The following is a 15,741-nucleotide window of genomic DNA, read 5'->3' as shown; positions in this document are numbered from 1 at the left end:
AGAATACGTCAAAGAACGTACTTCTTCCCAGAAAGGAATATATATTCTTCTGTCGACTTGCTGAAGTCTGGTGTTTTGATTCAACGCAACTGTCAATATAAGTGGGGACAACTGCATCGCAGTCCTGCTTCCTGAAGATATTGTGTGAAAGGTGGAAATAGCACCATTTTTGGAGAAAGCAGCGCAAGGAGTTCAGTTTGGAGAAAGCAGCGCGAGGAGATAACGGTTTGGAGAAAGCAACGCCATTTTTGTGTGAGGATTTCATGCAATGATATTTATAAGTTACACCAGTGTACACTGGTTTCGCTGATTTTCGCAGGACAAGTGAATAAGGATATTATTACATCAGTCGTCCAGAACATTGCAAGAACTCTAGGATCACCAAAAAGAAGACAGCTGGTTAAGTACTGATAGAGTAAAACTGTCATTGTGTGATTTTATTGTATATGCGATATTGTTATTATATGTACCAATCATACTCTGTTTTCAATTAAAGACTTAGATTTTGTGAGCTTAATCAAACAGTGTATTTGTGTTGTGCATTCGTGTGAATTTGGGTAAAATGTGATTTTGTTATGAGTCGTACTTGACTCAAGGGGAAAATCCCAATATTAATAGCCAAATGTCATCTCGGAAATTCCCAAGCCTTAATTATAACATTAACCTTTCTCATTACATCACTTCCTTAGGGGAATTCCATTACATCATTTTCCTTTTACAATCTCAGGGGACTTTTCAATTGTGCAACACACTGAAAAGGGGAAGTGCCAGCTATCCATTCAATTTGCTGAGAGGGGAATCCCTCAAATGTCTCATGACATAGATTTTAATTGTAAACAAAGATAAATCATCAAATCACATTACTCAGGGCACATCACATCATGGAAATTTCTCCGGACTGTGGTGAAAACTCAAATGAAATTTAACAATGTACAGTTGTTGTAAATGGTAATGAAGTCCTTGATATTCAACAGCAACGAAATGGTTCTTAGAGTTCAAGAATGGAACTTGAGCGTCCTTGAAGATCATCCAAGGTCCAAAAGACTTGCTGACGTCACCATTAATGCTATACTGGCTGGTACATTGACATTGGTAATAAATAAAGAACCAAACATACATATACATATTATACAAGGTTACTAACAAACCGACTTGAAATCATCCTAGACGGAAATCAACCAAAGGAACAGGCAGGCTTCAGGAAAGGCTTTTCAAACATGGACCACATCCACACCATCAAACAACTAAAGGAGAAATTCCAGGAGTATAACATTCCACTCTGCGTAGCTTTTATAGATTACGAGAAGGCATTTGATTCTGTCGAAACCAGTTCAGTTATGCATACCTGAAGATCTTCAAAGACATCTACTCAGATTGCTACAACACAGTCAAAATGCACAAAGACAGTGACATAATTATGATAAAGAAGGGCATGCGTCAGGGAGACACTATCTCACCGAAGCTTTTTACAGCCACCCTAGAAGGAATTTTCAAAACACTCGACTGGAGCAAGAAAGGAATCAACATAAACGGAGAGCACATGAGTCACTTACGCTTTGCAGATGACATTGTCACAATATCTAGCAACCTAAATGAACTTGAGACAATGCTGCAAGAGTTGGATGAGGCAAGCAGGGTAACCGGACTAAAAATGAATATGAAGAAAACAAAGGTCATGATAGGATTAGAAACAGTCCCAAAGATAGTGAAAGTAAAAGGGGTTGAAATTGAGCAGGTCGAGGAATATATATATCTTGGACAACGCTTCTCTCTTCGAGACAAACACCAAGACTCTGAAATTCGAAGGAGAATTAAAGCCGGGTGGCAAGCCTTTGGAAGATACCGTCAGCACCATCATGAAAGGCAATCTTCCAATATGCCTTAAAAGAAAGGTGTACAACCAATGCATCCTCCCAGCTATTTCATATGGGCCAGAATCATGGACTTTAACATCAAAAATGGAAAGAAAACTAGCAGCAGCCCAGCACAACATGGAAAGAAGCATATTAAACATCACCTACAAGGACAGGAAAACCAACAAATGGATCAGGGAGCAGCTTAGAAACCATCAAAAGCAGAAAATGGACCTGGGCCGGCCATATCAGCCGCAGACAAGACAATCGTTGGAGCTCAACACTCACACATTGGAGACGTTATGGGAGGAAGCGAAATAGAGGACGCCAACGGAAGCGATGGAGGGACGAGGTGCAAAACTACTGGGGAGAAGTGAACTGGTACCAACAAGCACAAAACAGAGACACATGGAGACATCATGCTGAGGCCTTTGTTACGAGTCCTGCTTGACTCAAGGCCAAAATCACCTTTTACCCGAACTCACACGAATGCACAACACAAATACACTGTTTGATTAAGCTAACATAATCTAAGTCTTTAATTGAAAACAAAGTATGCTTGGTACATATAACAACAATTACAATAAAATCACACAATCAGGTTTATTCTATCGGTACTTAACCAGCGGTCTTCTTGTTGGTGATTCTAGAGTTCTTGCAATGTTCTGGACGACTGATGTAATATCCTTATTCACTTGTCCTGCGAAAATCAGCGAAGTCCATAGTACACTTGCATTTATAAATCCTTGCGTATAAAATCCTCATACGAAAATGATGATGCTTCCTCCAATCTCCTTTGCGCTGCTATCTCCACAAATATATCTCCTTGCGCTGCTTTCTCCAAAAATGGTGTTTCTTTCACCAATCACTCTTTTCCAGGGAACAGGTTTCTTTTAACACAGCTCCGCTGTTTTTGACAGATACGTGGCCTTCACAAACCCAGCAAACTCCAGCAATTTGACAGAAGAACTTTTAATCCTTTGATGAGGAAGAGCACTTTTGTGTGCTCGCTGTCTTCTTCGTTGCTGTATTAAAATTAGCTCAATTATTCGGCTATATAAACTGGTTAAAATGTACTTCTTGATTGAAGCACGAAGACCATCACACACATGTGGAATATCTCAATCTCCCATGGCATTCTGTAAAGTCCCAACAAAAGCCTCCAGCTTCTTATATCAGTACTCATGCAAAAAACCCATCATCTATTAATAAACCATTACTTCAATCACAACATTGCTGCAATCTTGGGATTTCCCAATATTAATTATACACATTCACCTTTCACATTACATCACTTCCTGGGGTTCTTTCTGACTATGGTGCAATATACTGAACTGGGGATTTCCAAGTTCCAAACATAGATCTGACTTTGTTTACAATAATTTGGTAGAATTCCAAAATGACTTTCCACACCATTATCTTGCACGTACAAGGGGGTTTCCCATCTCATGAAATATACTTTCAGCTTGTAAACAAAGTTAAATAATTAAATTAAATCAAATTCCTCAGGGCACATCACACCTTCATCCTGCAGTGGATTGATAATGGCTGAAAAAGTAAAGTAAGTAAAGAACCAAACAAGAACGATGAAATAGCCACAAAGTACAACAACTCCGATGAAAATGTTTAAAATAAAATCCATTAACATTTGGGTATTCCAGAGTGTCTTCTAGATGGAGGTCCGTGAATCTTCATGCAAAAAAAATGATGCCAGTTGACTTGATCGGGTCCACACCTGCTATACACCTAAAATGAGGACCGACACAAGTATTTAGCTAAAGGTGATAAGACATACATTAATCACTGGAATAATGAGTCCATTCAGTGGAAGCACCTGGATCTCCCACCCCTAAGAAGATCATTACTCGGTCACATAGGTCCAAGGTCTTCATCGCTGTTTTCTGAGATTCAGGGAGAGCCTTGATGACAGATCATTTGCCAAATGAAAGTATAATAATAGGTACATATCATACAATTTTGATAGCAAAATTGAGGCAAGCCATCAAGTAAAGAAGGTTGATGGTAGGAATGGGTCTGTTCTCGGGTTGTGTCCTGTGCATTATTCTCAGTTTGTCAAGCTGCCATTCACGACGGATAGGTCAGATAACTAAAACAACCATATTGTGTTCTAAGCATTTAGATGACATAGTCTAGAATGTTTCAAGAAAAATTCATATGCAATGACCATGTTCAAAAGTGAGATAGAAATAATTTGGCTAGTACTCTTTCAAGTATTTTGTTCTACAAACTTATTGACCGCCCCTTGTAGCATTATCCTATCACACATAGCATCATATGCTGTCTTCAGTAGATAGCATTATCACATCACACAAAGCATCATGTGCTGTCTTCAGTAGATAGCATTACCATATCATACATAGTATATAATGTGCTGTCTTCGGTAAATAGCATTATCATATCACACATAGCATCATGTGCTGTCTTCAGTAGGTAGCATTATCCTATCACACATAGCATCATGTGCTGTCTTCAGTAGGTAGCATTATCACATCACACAAAGCATCATGTGCTGTCTTCAGTAGATAGCATTACCATATCATACATAGTATAATGTGCTGTCTTCGGTAAATAGCATTATCATATCACACATAGCATCATGTGCTGTCTTCAGTAGGTAGCATTATCCTATCACACATAGCATCATGTGCTGTCTTCAGTAGGTAGCATTATCACATCACACATAGCATCATGTGCTGTCTTCAGTAGATGGCATTACCATATCATACATAGTATAATGTGCTGTCTTCAGTAGATAGCATTACTAGATCACACATAACATCATGTCTTCAGTAGATAGCATTATCCCATTACACATAGTATCTTCAGTATATATCATTATCATATCACACATAGTATCATGTGCAATCTCTAGTAGATACATGAAGTAAATTTGATATATTTTATTATGGAGTATTCAAGTTCAAATGACACATAATGTAATAATTTCATTTTTCATTTGCCAACATTTTTATTTCAAAAATATATACCTAATGATAATTTTAATGATTTGTCCTTTACTTTTAGGCAATTTATACAGAATTGTAATTTTTATACACTTTTGCTGAGATCACTGTCTTCATTATATTATAGCATTATATGCCGTATTCAGTAGATAGCATACAAAAGGTATCATGTGCTAGCTGTCTTCAATTATAAAAGAATTGTCGTATCCTATTACACATTACGTGTCCTGTCTTCAGTATAGATAACATCTGAGTGTATCATTTACACACAAACTATAATTTTGACACTTGTTATGTTGAATGATTGTGATCGTGGTATGTGTGAACACTGAGTACGTAGCCTATTTATGTAGCCTTTGAACCCTATACCGTAAAATGGGGTAACTTTGGGCACTTTTCAGAGTTTTTAAACCACTGCTTCCAAACAAAACCCACTGCATTTCTAATTATCTCTTTTTTTTAATGACATTAGGGTTCCCTTCTACACCTTGAAGTTGAAAAAGATATTTTAATAATTTTGTAAGGGTGTCCTAGGGGTTGAAAATAGCCTGACCAAAGTTACCCCGCATTTGGGACAACTTTGGGCAGAGTATTACATTCCATGAAGAAAAAAAAATCAAAAAAATTGATCTTCGCTGTATAGGCCTATGGGCAAGTTGTTATTTTTGGTGACATTTGACCCCTTGCAAAATTAATCAAGCACACAACCTTGCTCACAAATATCGATTTTTATTTTTTCTGAAAAAAATGTCAAAAAATGCTCATTTTTGGTCAAAAATCCCGATTTTTTCGTAAATTTCAAGGAAATTGGACATGAGCGACTATTATTTCTTCCAAATATATTTCTTAACAAATTGATACCAAATATGACTAAAAACAATATTGCTGTACGAAAATATGACCATTTAAAAAAATATATTTGACCGACCAAAGTTACCCCGCTGACCGAAGTTACCCCATTTTACGGTATGTAATTGTACTTGGTTGATATCCTCCTGAGAACGCCGTAAAGGTGCTTTGACTGGAGGTGACTGGTGTATACCCATATAATATCAGTATAATGTTATACACGTTTTTGATTCGCCTATCAAAACCGCTGGAGCAATGCAACTCAAATTTGCAAATATGATGGGCATAGGCCTCAATGGAAGATAGAAAACAAAAACATGGAAAGGTTGTACCTTGGCATAGAAATATAAACAAAGACTCAAATTTTATGGTATCTAAATATAAGGCCAAGTAAAAAATAAAACATGTTTCACGTCCGGGTTTTTGAAAAAAGGAGGAAGAGGGGGCTTTTTATTTTCTATTTTTTATCGTAAAATTGGTGTAAATACCCATACTTAGAGCTGTTTTAGCATATACAATAATGCCTGGAAAAAGGAGGAGGCCCTTTTTTATTTGTTGTTCTGGGAGTTATACCCCCTCTAATGATCACAAAACCTTCCTAAAATGTTTCTTGTATCTTAATAATATATTTTTTGAAAAGTTATAGCTAAATTTCAAAAAATAAAAATATATTTGAGGAAACCTCAAAAAAGGAAGCGGGAGGGGACGTGAAACATGTTTATTTTTTTATTTGGCCTAAGTATTATCTAGATCTTACTCATGACCTTTACGTTGTATTAAATATATAGCCTATTAATATAGAACAAAGGTTCAAGATGCATTTCTTCCGCTTCTCTGGTGACACGCATGAAGGAGATACACAGCCTATTAGTTAATTACAATTAGAGGCGGCGACATTGGATCACTTAAAGTTGTCGACGATATTAGAACAAGCTTAATGGCTTGATTTGCTAATGGTTTGGACTCCACCAGTAGAGTGTGGATGGATTAATTTTATTTATTTATTTATTTATTTATTTATTTATTTATTTATTTATTTATTTATTTATTTATTTATTTATTTATTTACAGTAATTATGATTATCACTATTATGAATATTATTATTATGAATATTATTATTATTATTATTATTATTATTATTATTATTATTATTATTATTATCAAATATTGAATATTATTATTACATAACATTATTATCATACTACAATTATCAGTCTTTTATGATTTCAGGTTTAAAATTTGATGCATAGATTTTGAATTATTGCCTCGTAATAGGGGGGAATTGTTTGTCATTATTTATGTATATATTTATTAATTTCATTTATTTATTTATTTATTTATTTATTTATTTATTTATTTATTTATTTATTTATTTACAGTTATTATAATCACTATTAAAGGGGCATTTCGTGATCCACAGCATCATCCCCCCACTTTTCTCAAAAAAAGTTGAGATTTTTATATCACTGGAAACCTCTGGTTTCCTAATGTTTATGTACAAAATATTTCTTGCAGATTAATTCGTTTAGCAAAGAAAGATATCGTGAAATTTGAATTTCGTGCTGGTATACCAGAACGAAATTACAACGCATTGTCTATGGAGTAGTGTAATACACATATTAAATCATGCATAACTCGCAAACGCAAAATCGAAATCAACTGAAATTTTGGGAATAAGCTTCTTTCGTGGATATCTACTGAAAAATGTCATAAAAAGAGGATGCTAGGATCACGAAATCCTCCTTTAATATGAATATTATGAATATTATTATTATTATTATTATTATTATTATTATTATTATATTATTATTATCATACTACCGCAGTTTTCATAAAAATAATTGTGGTAGTAGACCTATAATATTATTTAGAATAATATTTCATTTCTCAATACTAAAAGTGTGAACTTGATCCAACCAAAAAAAAAAGAGCAAATTTAATGCATTCTGACAAAAAAACACCCATGGCTTGTATATTTGTCTGTGCTGTGAACACAGAAATATGCATTGTAACTTTATGATAAACATCAGCATAATAATCAATTTCATACTTCTACCCCGTGTGCTTTTAGTGCCTCCCGTTTCATCTCTGATCTTCAATCATTTAACGTCCCGTTAGGACATGGACCGATCGATTTTTGAAGTGGGGACTGGGGAGTGCTACATGTTAAACGAATGAACTAATTCCTTTTACGGATGTAAACGGATGGACTATTATATAGATAAATAATTATTGTAAAAACTACAGAAATGTATAGTATTTACATTACACATGATTAATAAGGCCACAAACAAACAAAAATTGTATAATTTAACCCCTGCATACCTCTTAAATCCCAGCAAGAAAATGGCGTGCCCTCAGGGTGGTATACGGCACCTGTTGTCACCATGACAACACCAAACAATGATCCCGATACCAAAGGTCCTGTACTACCCATGTGTACAGTGTAACCAATAGACCGTGTGTGTGTGTGTTTATATCCTTCCTGCCGATGAGTATCGCCTATCAAGATTAAATTTCATCGGGTGTTTGTTACCAAAATAAGTAAATTTAGTTGTCTTATTTTACTTCAAAGAGTGACAGGATCATCAACTAAAACTTATTGTACATTTCGCTGCATTTGAAGGTGAGTTCCATTTGATTTTTGATACATATAAAGGTTTGGTGTAAGACTATACAAGCAGCTACAACTTAGTTTTATTTAGTGTAATCTTTGGTCAACATTACCACAGACATGACAGTAGAGAGATAAATAATACCATTCTCCATAAATAGTCTTAGTTTACTTATATACCTCAGTCTTCAATGATAGTACTGTATATAGTAGTCATTTATTTTTGGGCCATTTTGATGATTGTCGTCAGTTCATGAAAACGAAGTGTGTGATTGTATCCCTGGTCCAAATATTCAGTCCTAGAACAAAATATTTATTTACTGACATGATCGTGTTCTAATATACCCCGTCGGTCACTAAATCACTATAATGTTCGGTGGTGTGTTTTTTTCGATCTGTTTCAAGTCATTTTTATTTTCCTGAATGTTTGTTGAGAAAAGTTATTCGCCATTCAATATTTGGGGAATACTTACACTTACTTAGTTCTATATATAATATACCAAAATATAGCTATCTGTTTTGGTCAAGTATATCTAATATAGTAATATATATCTAAGCTGTCAAAGTTGTTCTAGGACAATTTTTCCATGAATGGCCGGGTATAACATGTAGGCTATAAAAAATGTTATACAAGATAGCGAATACTTTTTTTTAGTTAACAACATTCGAAAAATGGCTTGGAACAGATTGAATAACAAATTACAATATTGTACCATCTCATTAAATTTCTATAGCCTGATAATATATGATTTCGGTGAAATATTAATTTAATTATTCTTTTCCAAATATTATAAAATATTATTGTTAACAACTGTCGGGAAAGTTTTTTGTTCATTTTAAACAAACTATTAAATGAGGTAAGGCCAAAAAAAATAATGATTTGTCTCAAAGCTCACAAGTGGTTTGAAAACATTTTTTTTTATTCCTGACTTTTTTCATGGTATTTGGAGAAAAAAAATCTGAATTTTGCCGAATTTTTCTGGAAAAACTATACAATTTTTTTTTTTTTTTTGAAATAAAAAAAATTCTGCATTTCTTTTTTTTCCAAATCTCACGATTTTACAAAATGCCTGCTTGAACTTTGAGACAAACCTTCTTTTTTTTTTGGCCTAAGATAAAAGAAAACTCACTTACTGTCTTAGCCGCTAAACGTTGGTGTTTTATGGGGGATTTAAAGGTAAACTTGCCCTAGGCCTGTTGCCCTAATAACACAAATATGAATTTGGCTTAATCGACTTAGGTTTGAAATTAGGTTTGGAAAAATTGACCAATCTAATTTTAAAAGATCCTATATTTATGGCTTTAAAATTCTATTATGTAGCCGCTAAACGTTGGTGTTTTATGGGGGATTTAAAGGCAAACTTGCCCTGTTGCCCTAATAACACAAATATGAATTTGGCTTAATCGACTTAGGTTTGAAATTAGGTTTGGAAAAATTGACCAATCTAATTTTTAAAAATCCTATATTTATGGCTTTAAAATTCTATTAAGTAGGCCTAATTATCTTCTTTATTACAGAAATATATATGTACGAACAATCGAGAAAACAACTTCAGCTTCGTAAATTTAGCAAAACGATGGTCATTAAGTTGGTACTACACCCCTTGATAAATTTGTGACTATTTTTGTATTTTTCTCAAAAAATAATGACACAGTGGTACCAAAAGTTATGTATATTAATTATAGAGGCAAGGAATCCAGTTTATACTACACAGAAATTTCAGTGACTCAAGACAAGCGGTGCATTATTTATGATAAGAAAAGAGGAACTGCTAGAATCTCATTTCTTAATATATATGAACCGCTTGTCATGAATCACTGAAATTTCAGTGAAGTAATTAGATTCCTTGCCCCTATAATATACATATAATATACCAGTGTATAGTTAATTTTTGAGAAAAATTAGTCACAAAATTTATCAGGGGGTGTAGTACCACCTTAACTCCATTATCTTAATTACAACAATGCAAATCATTGGCATTGCCATTATTACGTACCAAATTGTACCATCTCAACAATTAAAATAATTGTCTTCCCTTTATTACAGAAATATGTAAAAGCCCTACAATGACTACAGCCAAGGTCCAGCTAAGCTCAATGACGCCAAACAGTACAACAACCTCTGCAAGAAGCAAATTCCCGCCTCTCCGAACTGCCAGTAGTTGCAACACCAACTACGCCGAAAAAGAATTCAGTTTTCCTGGCAAAAGTAAATTCAAAGCTGGTCAAGATCTTTTATTAACAAGAAGTGACTCTTACACCATCCGTAAACCTCACCAAGAAGATGACATATGGCGGAGACCTCCTCCAAATTTCTGTCCGCAAAGTTATGCAGCAAAACCACCAAAAAGAAACTCACAGGAAAGCATGAAACCGTGGAAATACGGGACATATCCGGGACACTATAAGAATCGAGTGAAGAAAGAGAAAGTGGTGTCTCTTCCAAAAGCTCTGCAACCAGAGAGACCGAAAAGTACTAAGCTGGTGAACAGATTTAAGATATTGGATTCCTTTGAGGCAAAGTGTTTGTTTGTCAGTGAAGGCATGCACCAGAAGGAAAAATATGCAAATCCTGAACAACATGATTTTAGACAGGTAAATATATCTTTCAAATCATACTTGTTTGAGAACATTTTCATCAAAATCCAGAGTATTTTTGTTGTTGTTGTTTTGATACCAGTAGAGCCTAAAAAATTCTCCTTTTTCCCGAAATCTGTTTGACCAAAAGAATACTTGGGTTTTGGCAACATTTGACCAGTTACATATTGACCCCTATTATTATATAATAATAATAATAATACACAGACTTTTTTAATGAAGAAACAAAGCGCTATGAAAAGGAAAAAATGCATATAAACATGCTCAAGGGTGACAATTTGGCATGAACTACCCAAAGAGCAATAATAAGCAAAAAATATTGTTGACAAAACCAACTAACCCAAAAACATAGCGTGCGAATGGTTAAAGTCATATTCAATGATCCCAGCGCAAGTGTAAAAAAAAAATGTTTAAAAGTGAAGGATAAGTCATTCAAATTATCATTTGCAATTTTGGAATGAAAAATTTGCCAAAAAACAAAGAAAATAGCAGTATTGAGTTGACTAAGGTGAAACCCTATTCAAATACATGTAGCTAATTTATTTAGGTCAGTATATAAATGACAGATTCGTGTAAATAGCTCATTTTGTCTTAAATACACAGCTTTCGGCTGGACCACTAGCATGCTATGTTAACACATCTATGACAATGACCAAGGTACCAAAATCTGAATTTTGATAATTTTTACTGAATGGGCCTTTAATAGACAATGGGGCCAATGAGCATTCATTTTTTAATTTGTCATTAGCGATAAATATAATTTATTTTATATTTATGTATGTTTTAATTCCTCTAAATGTTTTTCTTTTCAGTACCCTCCATTAGGACCACTAGGATTACCAGAATTCGACACCTCCGACAATCATGACCCCTACAACATTAATTTCAAGAGCAACAACTTAGATACAAGTAAGTTTATGTGTTGTGTTTGCCTTTGATTATGAAATTGTTGGTAGTTGTTCTTTTAGGCATGTAGGTTTGTTGTGTTTTGTTTTTGTTTTTTGAGTTTTATTTGTTTTTTATTTGTTCTTTGTTTTGTTTGGGGGGGCTGTGTGTGTGCTGACATGTTAAATTTTATCCGATTTACATTAGCCGATTAAAAAACATGAACACTGGAATAATAGCATCTGCAGCTATAGATTCACAAGCACTATAGGCTATAGCTTATAATGAACGTCATATAAATAATGATCATAATTCTGGCTTTGAAATTTTTGGTTTTACAAAATGCAGTTGATTATTATTGTAACAATAATTGTGTCTATGTCTTTTCAATTTCAGTTCATGGTATGCGTCCAGTGACTCCAGGCCATAGATTCAAAGGCAGACAAATGGGCCAAGCAATGGAGTCCCAAGTTACTTATGAACCGGACTTAATATTACCTAAAGGAAAATGGCCGCTTCCTGGAGAAGAATTTACAGTACGTATATAAAACACAAATTTCTCCACTTGATTATTATTTATATCTTATTTCCTTTCTAACAAGATTAAGTAACAGACAATAAATGAACCGTTTTTTGATGCGTTTTTTTTTCTTCCAAATTCACAACAACGTTAACTTTGGTTTTGAACAGTGTAAACATGGCCAAGGTATGATTGGGCTATTCCTGAAAATAAGTGCACTCCTCCTGTAGAAGAACAAGTTTTCATTAAAGAATGTATTTACAAGTTTGCTTTAAAAAACGACTGGAATTCCAGTTGCCAATGTTACTGTAAAGCTTGGAAATGCAATAAAAGTGAATGAAAAATCATGCAAATGTCCAAAATGAGCTCTCAAACGGAGGATTTGCAATTGTGGACTATTTTTCTGGAATAGTATGTTGCTGTTGAATATTATGGGTATGCCTATTAAATTTGTAATGTTTTTGATGCTGTTTTATAGCTTTGGGTTTTTTTAAGTTAATAAATACAAATCAAAGTGATTTGATTAAGTCACTTATGATAATATAAACTATTTCTCTATACCTCATTGCAGCGTCATCGACAAAGGAATCGATCTCCACATGCGGCCTTGCTGGGACGCATCGAAGATACTCTGAACAAACAATGGGCGCAAGAAAAGGCTGAAAAGGAAAGGCGACAAAAAGAAAAGGAACAACAGGAGAAAGAAAGAAAATTCCATGAGGACATTCAAAGAAAATTAGAGGCACACGAAGCGCAGGAATGGAGGCGAACAGGTCCAGGGGGTTGGAGCGCTAGAAGTTCGCAATATCAAGGGCGTGATAGAACTAGAGCAAAGGAGGAACTGTCTGATAGCTCGGGTAGTAGTACCTTACAAACTTTATCTGACGGATCTTCAGACTTCAGTTAATGAAAAGCATAGCATGGAAGTCCATGCTGACAACGGAAACTGTATAACAGTTAGCCAATGCACGAAAGTGGCAATTACCGCTATGGTGTCAATGATGTCGCACGGCTGGATGTGCCTTCGGTTTCTTCAGAATCAGGGCTGGGCAATGTTGCCCACCATTGAATTTTGTGCGCCCTTGTTACTTTTGAAGAAATGAGGAAAATTACTGAAGTTTGAATGCTGATGAGGCATTTGTTTCATTGGTCTTGTCAAAATTATATTAAAGATATCACATAAATATACTTGAAAGGAGCAACTCTAGAGACACTTTACTTGAAATTATAGAAGTTAAGTGCTTATAAACAAGATAGGCCCCCTAACATCATTAATTGTTTAAAAACGTCTGAAAGACTTCAGGGCTTTTCAAATTAGACATTGTTTTGGACTATTGAACAGGTTTAGCATTGGAAACTGCATCACATTCTGTTTGCTAGATCTAAATCTAAATCTGCTGCCAGCGAGATGTTTCATTGCTTATTTCTGGCCGACGAGTTAAAAATGTTGCCATCTCTGCTTTAGATCATCGTTGTCATATAGATTTTGAATTGCCTTACCGTGATAACATGGAACGCAAGCAAGCTAGCTCAACAAAAATCTGGTATATATCAGTTACGTTTTGACCATGTAGCGGTTTATATACGCGTCGTAATTGGAGTCATTATATATATTATAGGCCCATAATTTATGGGGAGTGGGGTCCATATATGTATGAAGTGGGTTGTACGTGCATGAAATATGCGTGCATCAGCCCCCTGTTTTTGTGTGTCTGTAAGAGCGACCTAAAAAATTTCACATGATTATAACATATATTGCGGGATATATTTGGGAGATATGTCTATTTTTATATTAAAATATAAATGTAATACAAAATATAATGTAACAAAATGTAAATATGATAATTAAAATAATAAATGTTACTTCCAATGTCTGATGAAGTTTATTTTTTTAATTGTATAGGCCTAAGTTAATTCCTATAAACCAGATGATTAAACTGGTCTTGCCTAAGCTATATGTCTCAGCTAAATACAGGAACGGCACTGGTGCATGGGGTATTACAGTAGATAGCAATATTGGGATGATCTGATATGAGCTATCTACAGTAGATAGCAATATTGGGATGATCTGATATGAGCTATCTACAGTAGATGGCAATATTGGGATGATCTGATATGAGCTATCTACAGTAGATAGCAATATTGGGATGATCTGATATGAGCTATCTACAGTAGATGGCAACATTGGGATGATCTGATATGAGCTATCTACAGTAGATAGCAATATTGGGATGATCTGATATGAGCTATCTACAGTAGATGGCAACATTGGGATGATCTGATATGAGCTATCTACAGTAGATAGCAGCATTGGGATGATCTGATATGAGCTATCTACAGTAGATAGCAGCATTGGGATGATCTGATATGAGCTATCTACAGTAGATAGCAATATTGGGATGATCTGATATGAGTTATCTACAGTAGATGGCAACATTGGGATGATCTGATATGAGTTATCTACAGTAGATGGCAATATTGGGATGATCTGATATGAGTTATCTACAGTAGATGGCAACATTGGGATGATCTGATATGAGTTATCTACAGTAGATAGCAATATTGGGATGATCTGATATGAGTTATCTACAGTAGATGGCAACATTGGGATGATCTGATATGAGTTATCTACAGTAGATGGCAACATTGGGATGATCTGATATGAGCTATCTACAGTAGATAGCAGCATTGGGATGATCTGATATGAGCTATCTACAGTAGATAGCAATATTGGGATGATCTGATATGAGCTATCTACAGTAGATGGCAACATTGGGATGATCTGATATGAGCTATCTACAGTAGATAGCAATATTGGGATGATCTGATATGAGCTATCTACAGTAGATGGCAACATTGGGATGATCTGATATGAGCTATCTACAGTAGATAGCAGCATTGGGATGATCTGATATGAGCTATCTACAGTAGATAGCAGCATTGGGATGATCTGATATGAGCTATCTACAGTAGATAGCAATATTGGGATGATCTGATATGAGTTATCTACAGTAGATGGCAACATTGGGATGATCTGATATGAGTTATCTACAGTAGATGGCAATATTGGGATGATCTGATATGAGTTATCTACAGTAGATGGCAACATTGGGATGATCTGATATGAGTTATCTACAGTAGATAGCAATATTGGGATGATCTGATATGAGTTATCTACAGTAGATGGCAACATTGGGATGATCTGATATGAGTTATCTACAGTAGATGGCAACATTGGGATGATCTGATATGAGTTATCTACAGTAGATGGCAACATTGGGATGATCTGATATGAGCTATCTACAGTAGATGACAACATTGGGATGATCTGATATGAGCTATCTACAGTAGATAGCAACATTGGGATGATCTGATATATGCTATCTACAGCAGATAGCAATATTGGGATGATTTGATATAGCAGCATTGGGATGATC

General features: G+C 34.8%; 1 protein-coding gene across 1 annotated transcript; it reads left to right on the top strand.

Moving 5' to 3' along the window:
- Positions 1-8,131: 8,131 nt before the first annotated feature.
- Positions 8,132-14,145, top strand: LOC140150565 (putative uncharacterized protein C7orf78). Its single transcript, XM_072172599.1, has 5 exons — positions 8,132-8,313; positions 10,349-10,896; positions 11,712-11,808; positions 12,181-12,320; positions 12,876-14,145. The coding sequence occupies exons 2-5, from the start codon at positions 10,369-10,371 to the stop codon at positions 13,209-13,211; spliced, it is 1,101 nt and encodes a 366-aa protein (XP_072028700.1). The 5' UTR covers positions 8,132-8,313; positions 10,349-10,368; the 3' UTR covers positions 13,212-14,145.
- Positions 14,146-15,741: the final 1,596 nt, after the last annotated feature.

Source organism: Amphiura filiformis, chromosome 4 (assembly GCF_039555335.1).
Source record: "Amphiura filiformis chromosome 4, Afil_fr2py, whole genome shotgun sequence".
Lineage (NCBI taxonomy): Eukaryota > Metazoa > Echinodermata > Ophiuroidea > Amphilepidida > Amphiuridae > Amphiura > Amphiura filiformis.
Note: the sequence above shows the minus strand (reverse complement) of the source record. Positions and strands in the feature narration are given on the sequence as shown.

What these genes read in the sequence shown, in the direction of transcription:
- LOC140150565 (XM_072172599.1), top strand. Translation starts at nt 10,369, where the DNA reads ATGACTACAGCCAAGGTCCAGCTAAGCTCAATGACGCCAAACAGTACA. An exon ending in AACAACATGATTTTAGACAG is followed by an intron (nt 10,897 to 11,711) that starts GTAAATATATCT and finishes TTTTCTTTTCAG; the next exon opens with TACCCTCCATTAGGACCACT. An exon ending in GAGCAACAACTTAGATACAA is followed by an intron (nt 11,809 to 12,180) that starts GTAAGTTTATGT and finishes TTTCAATTTCAG; the next exon opens with TTCATGGTATGCGTCCAGTG.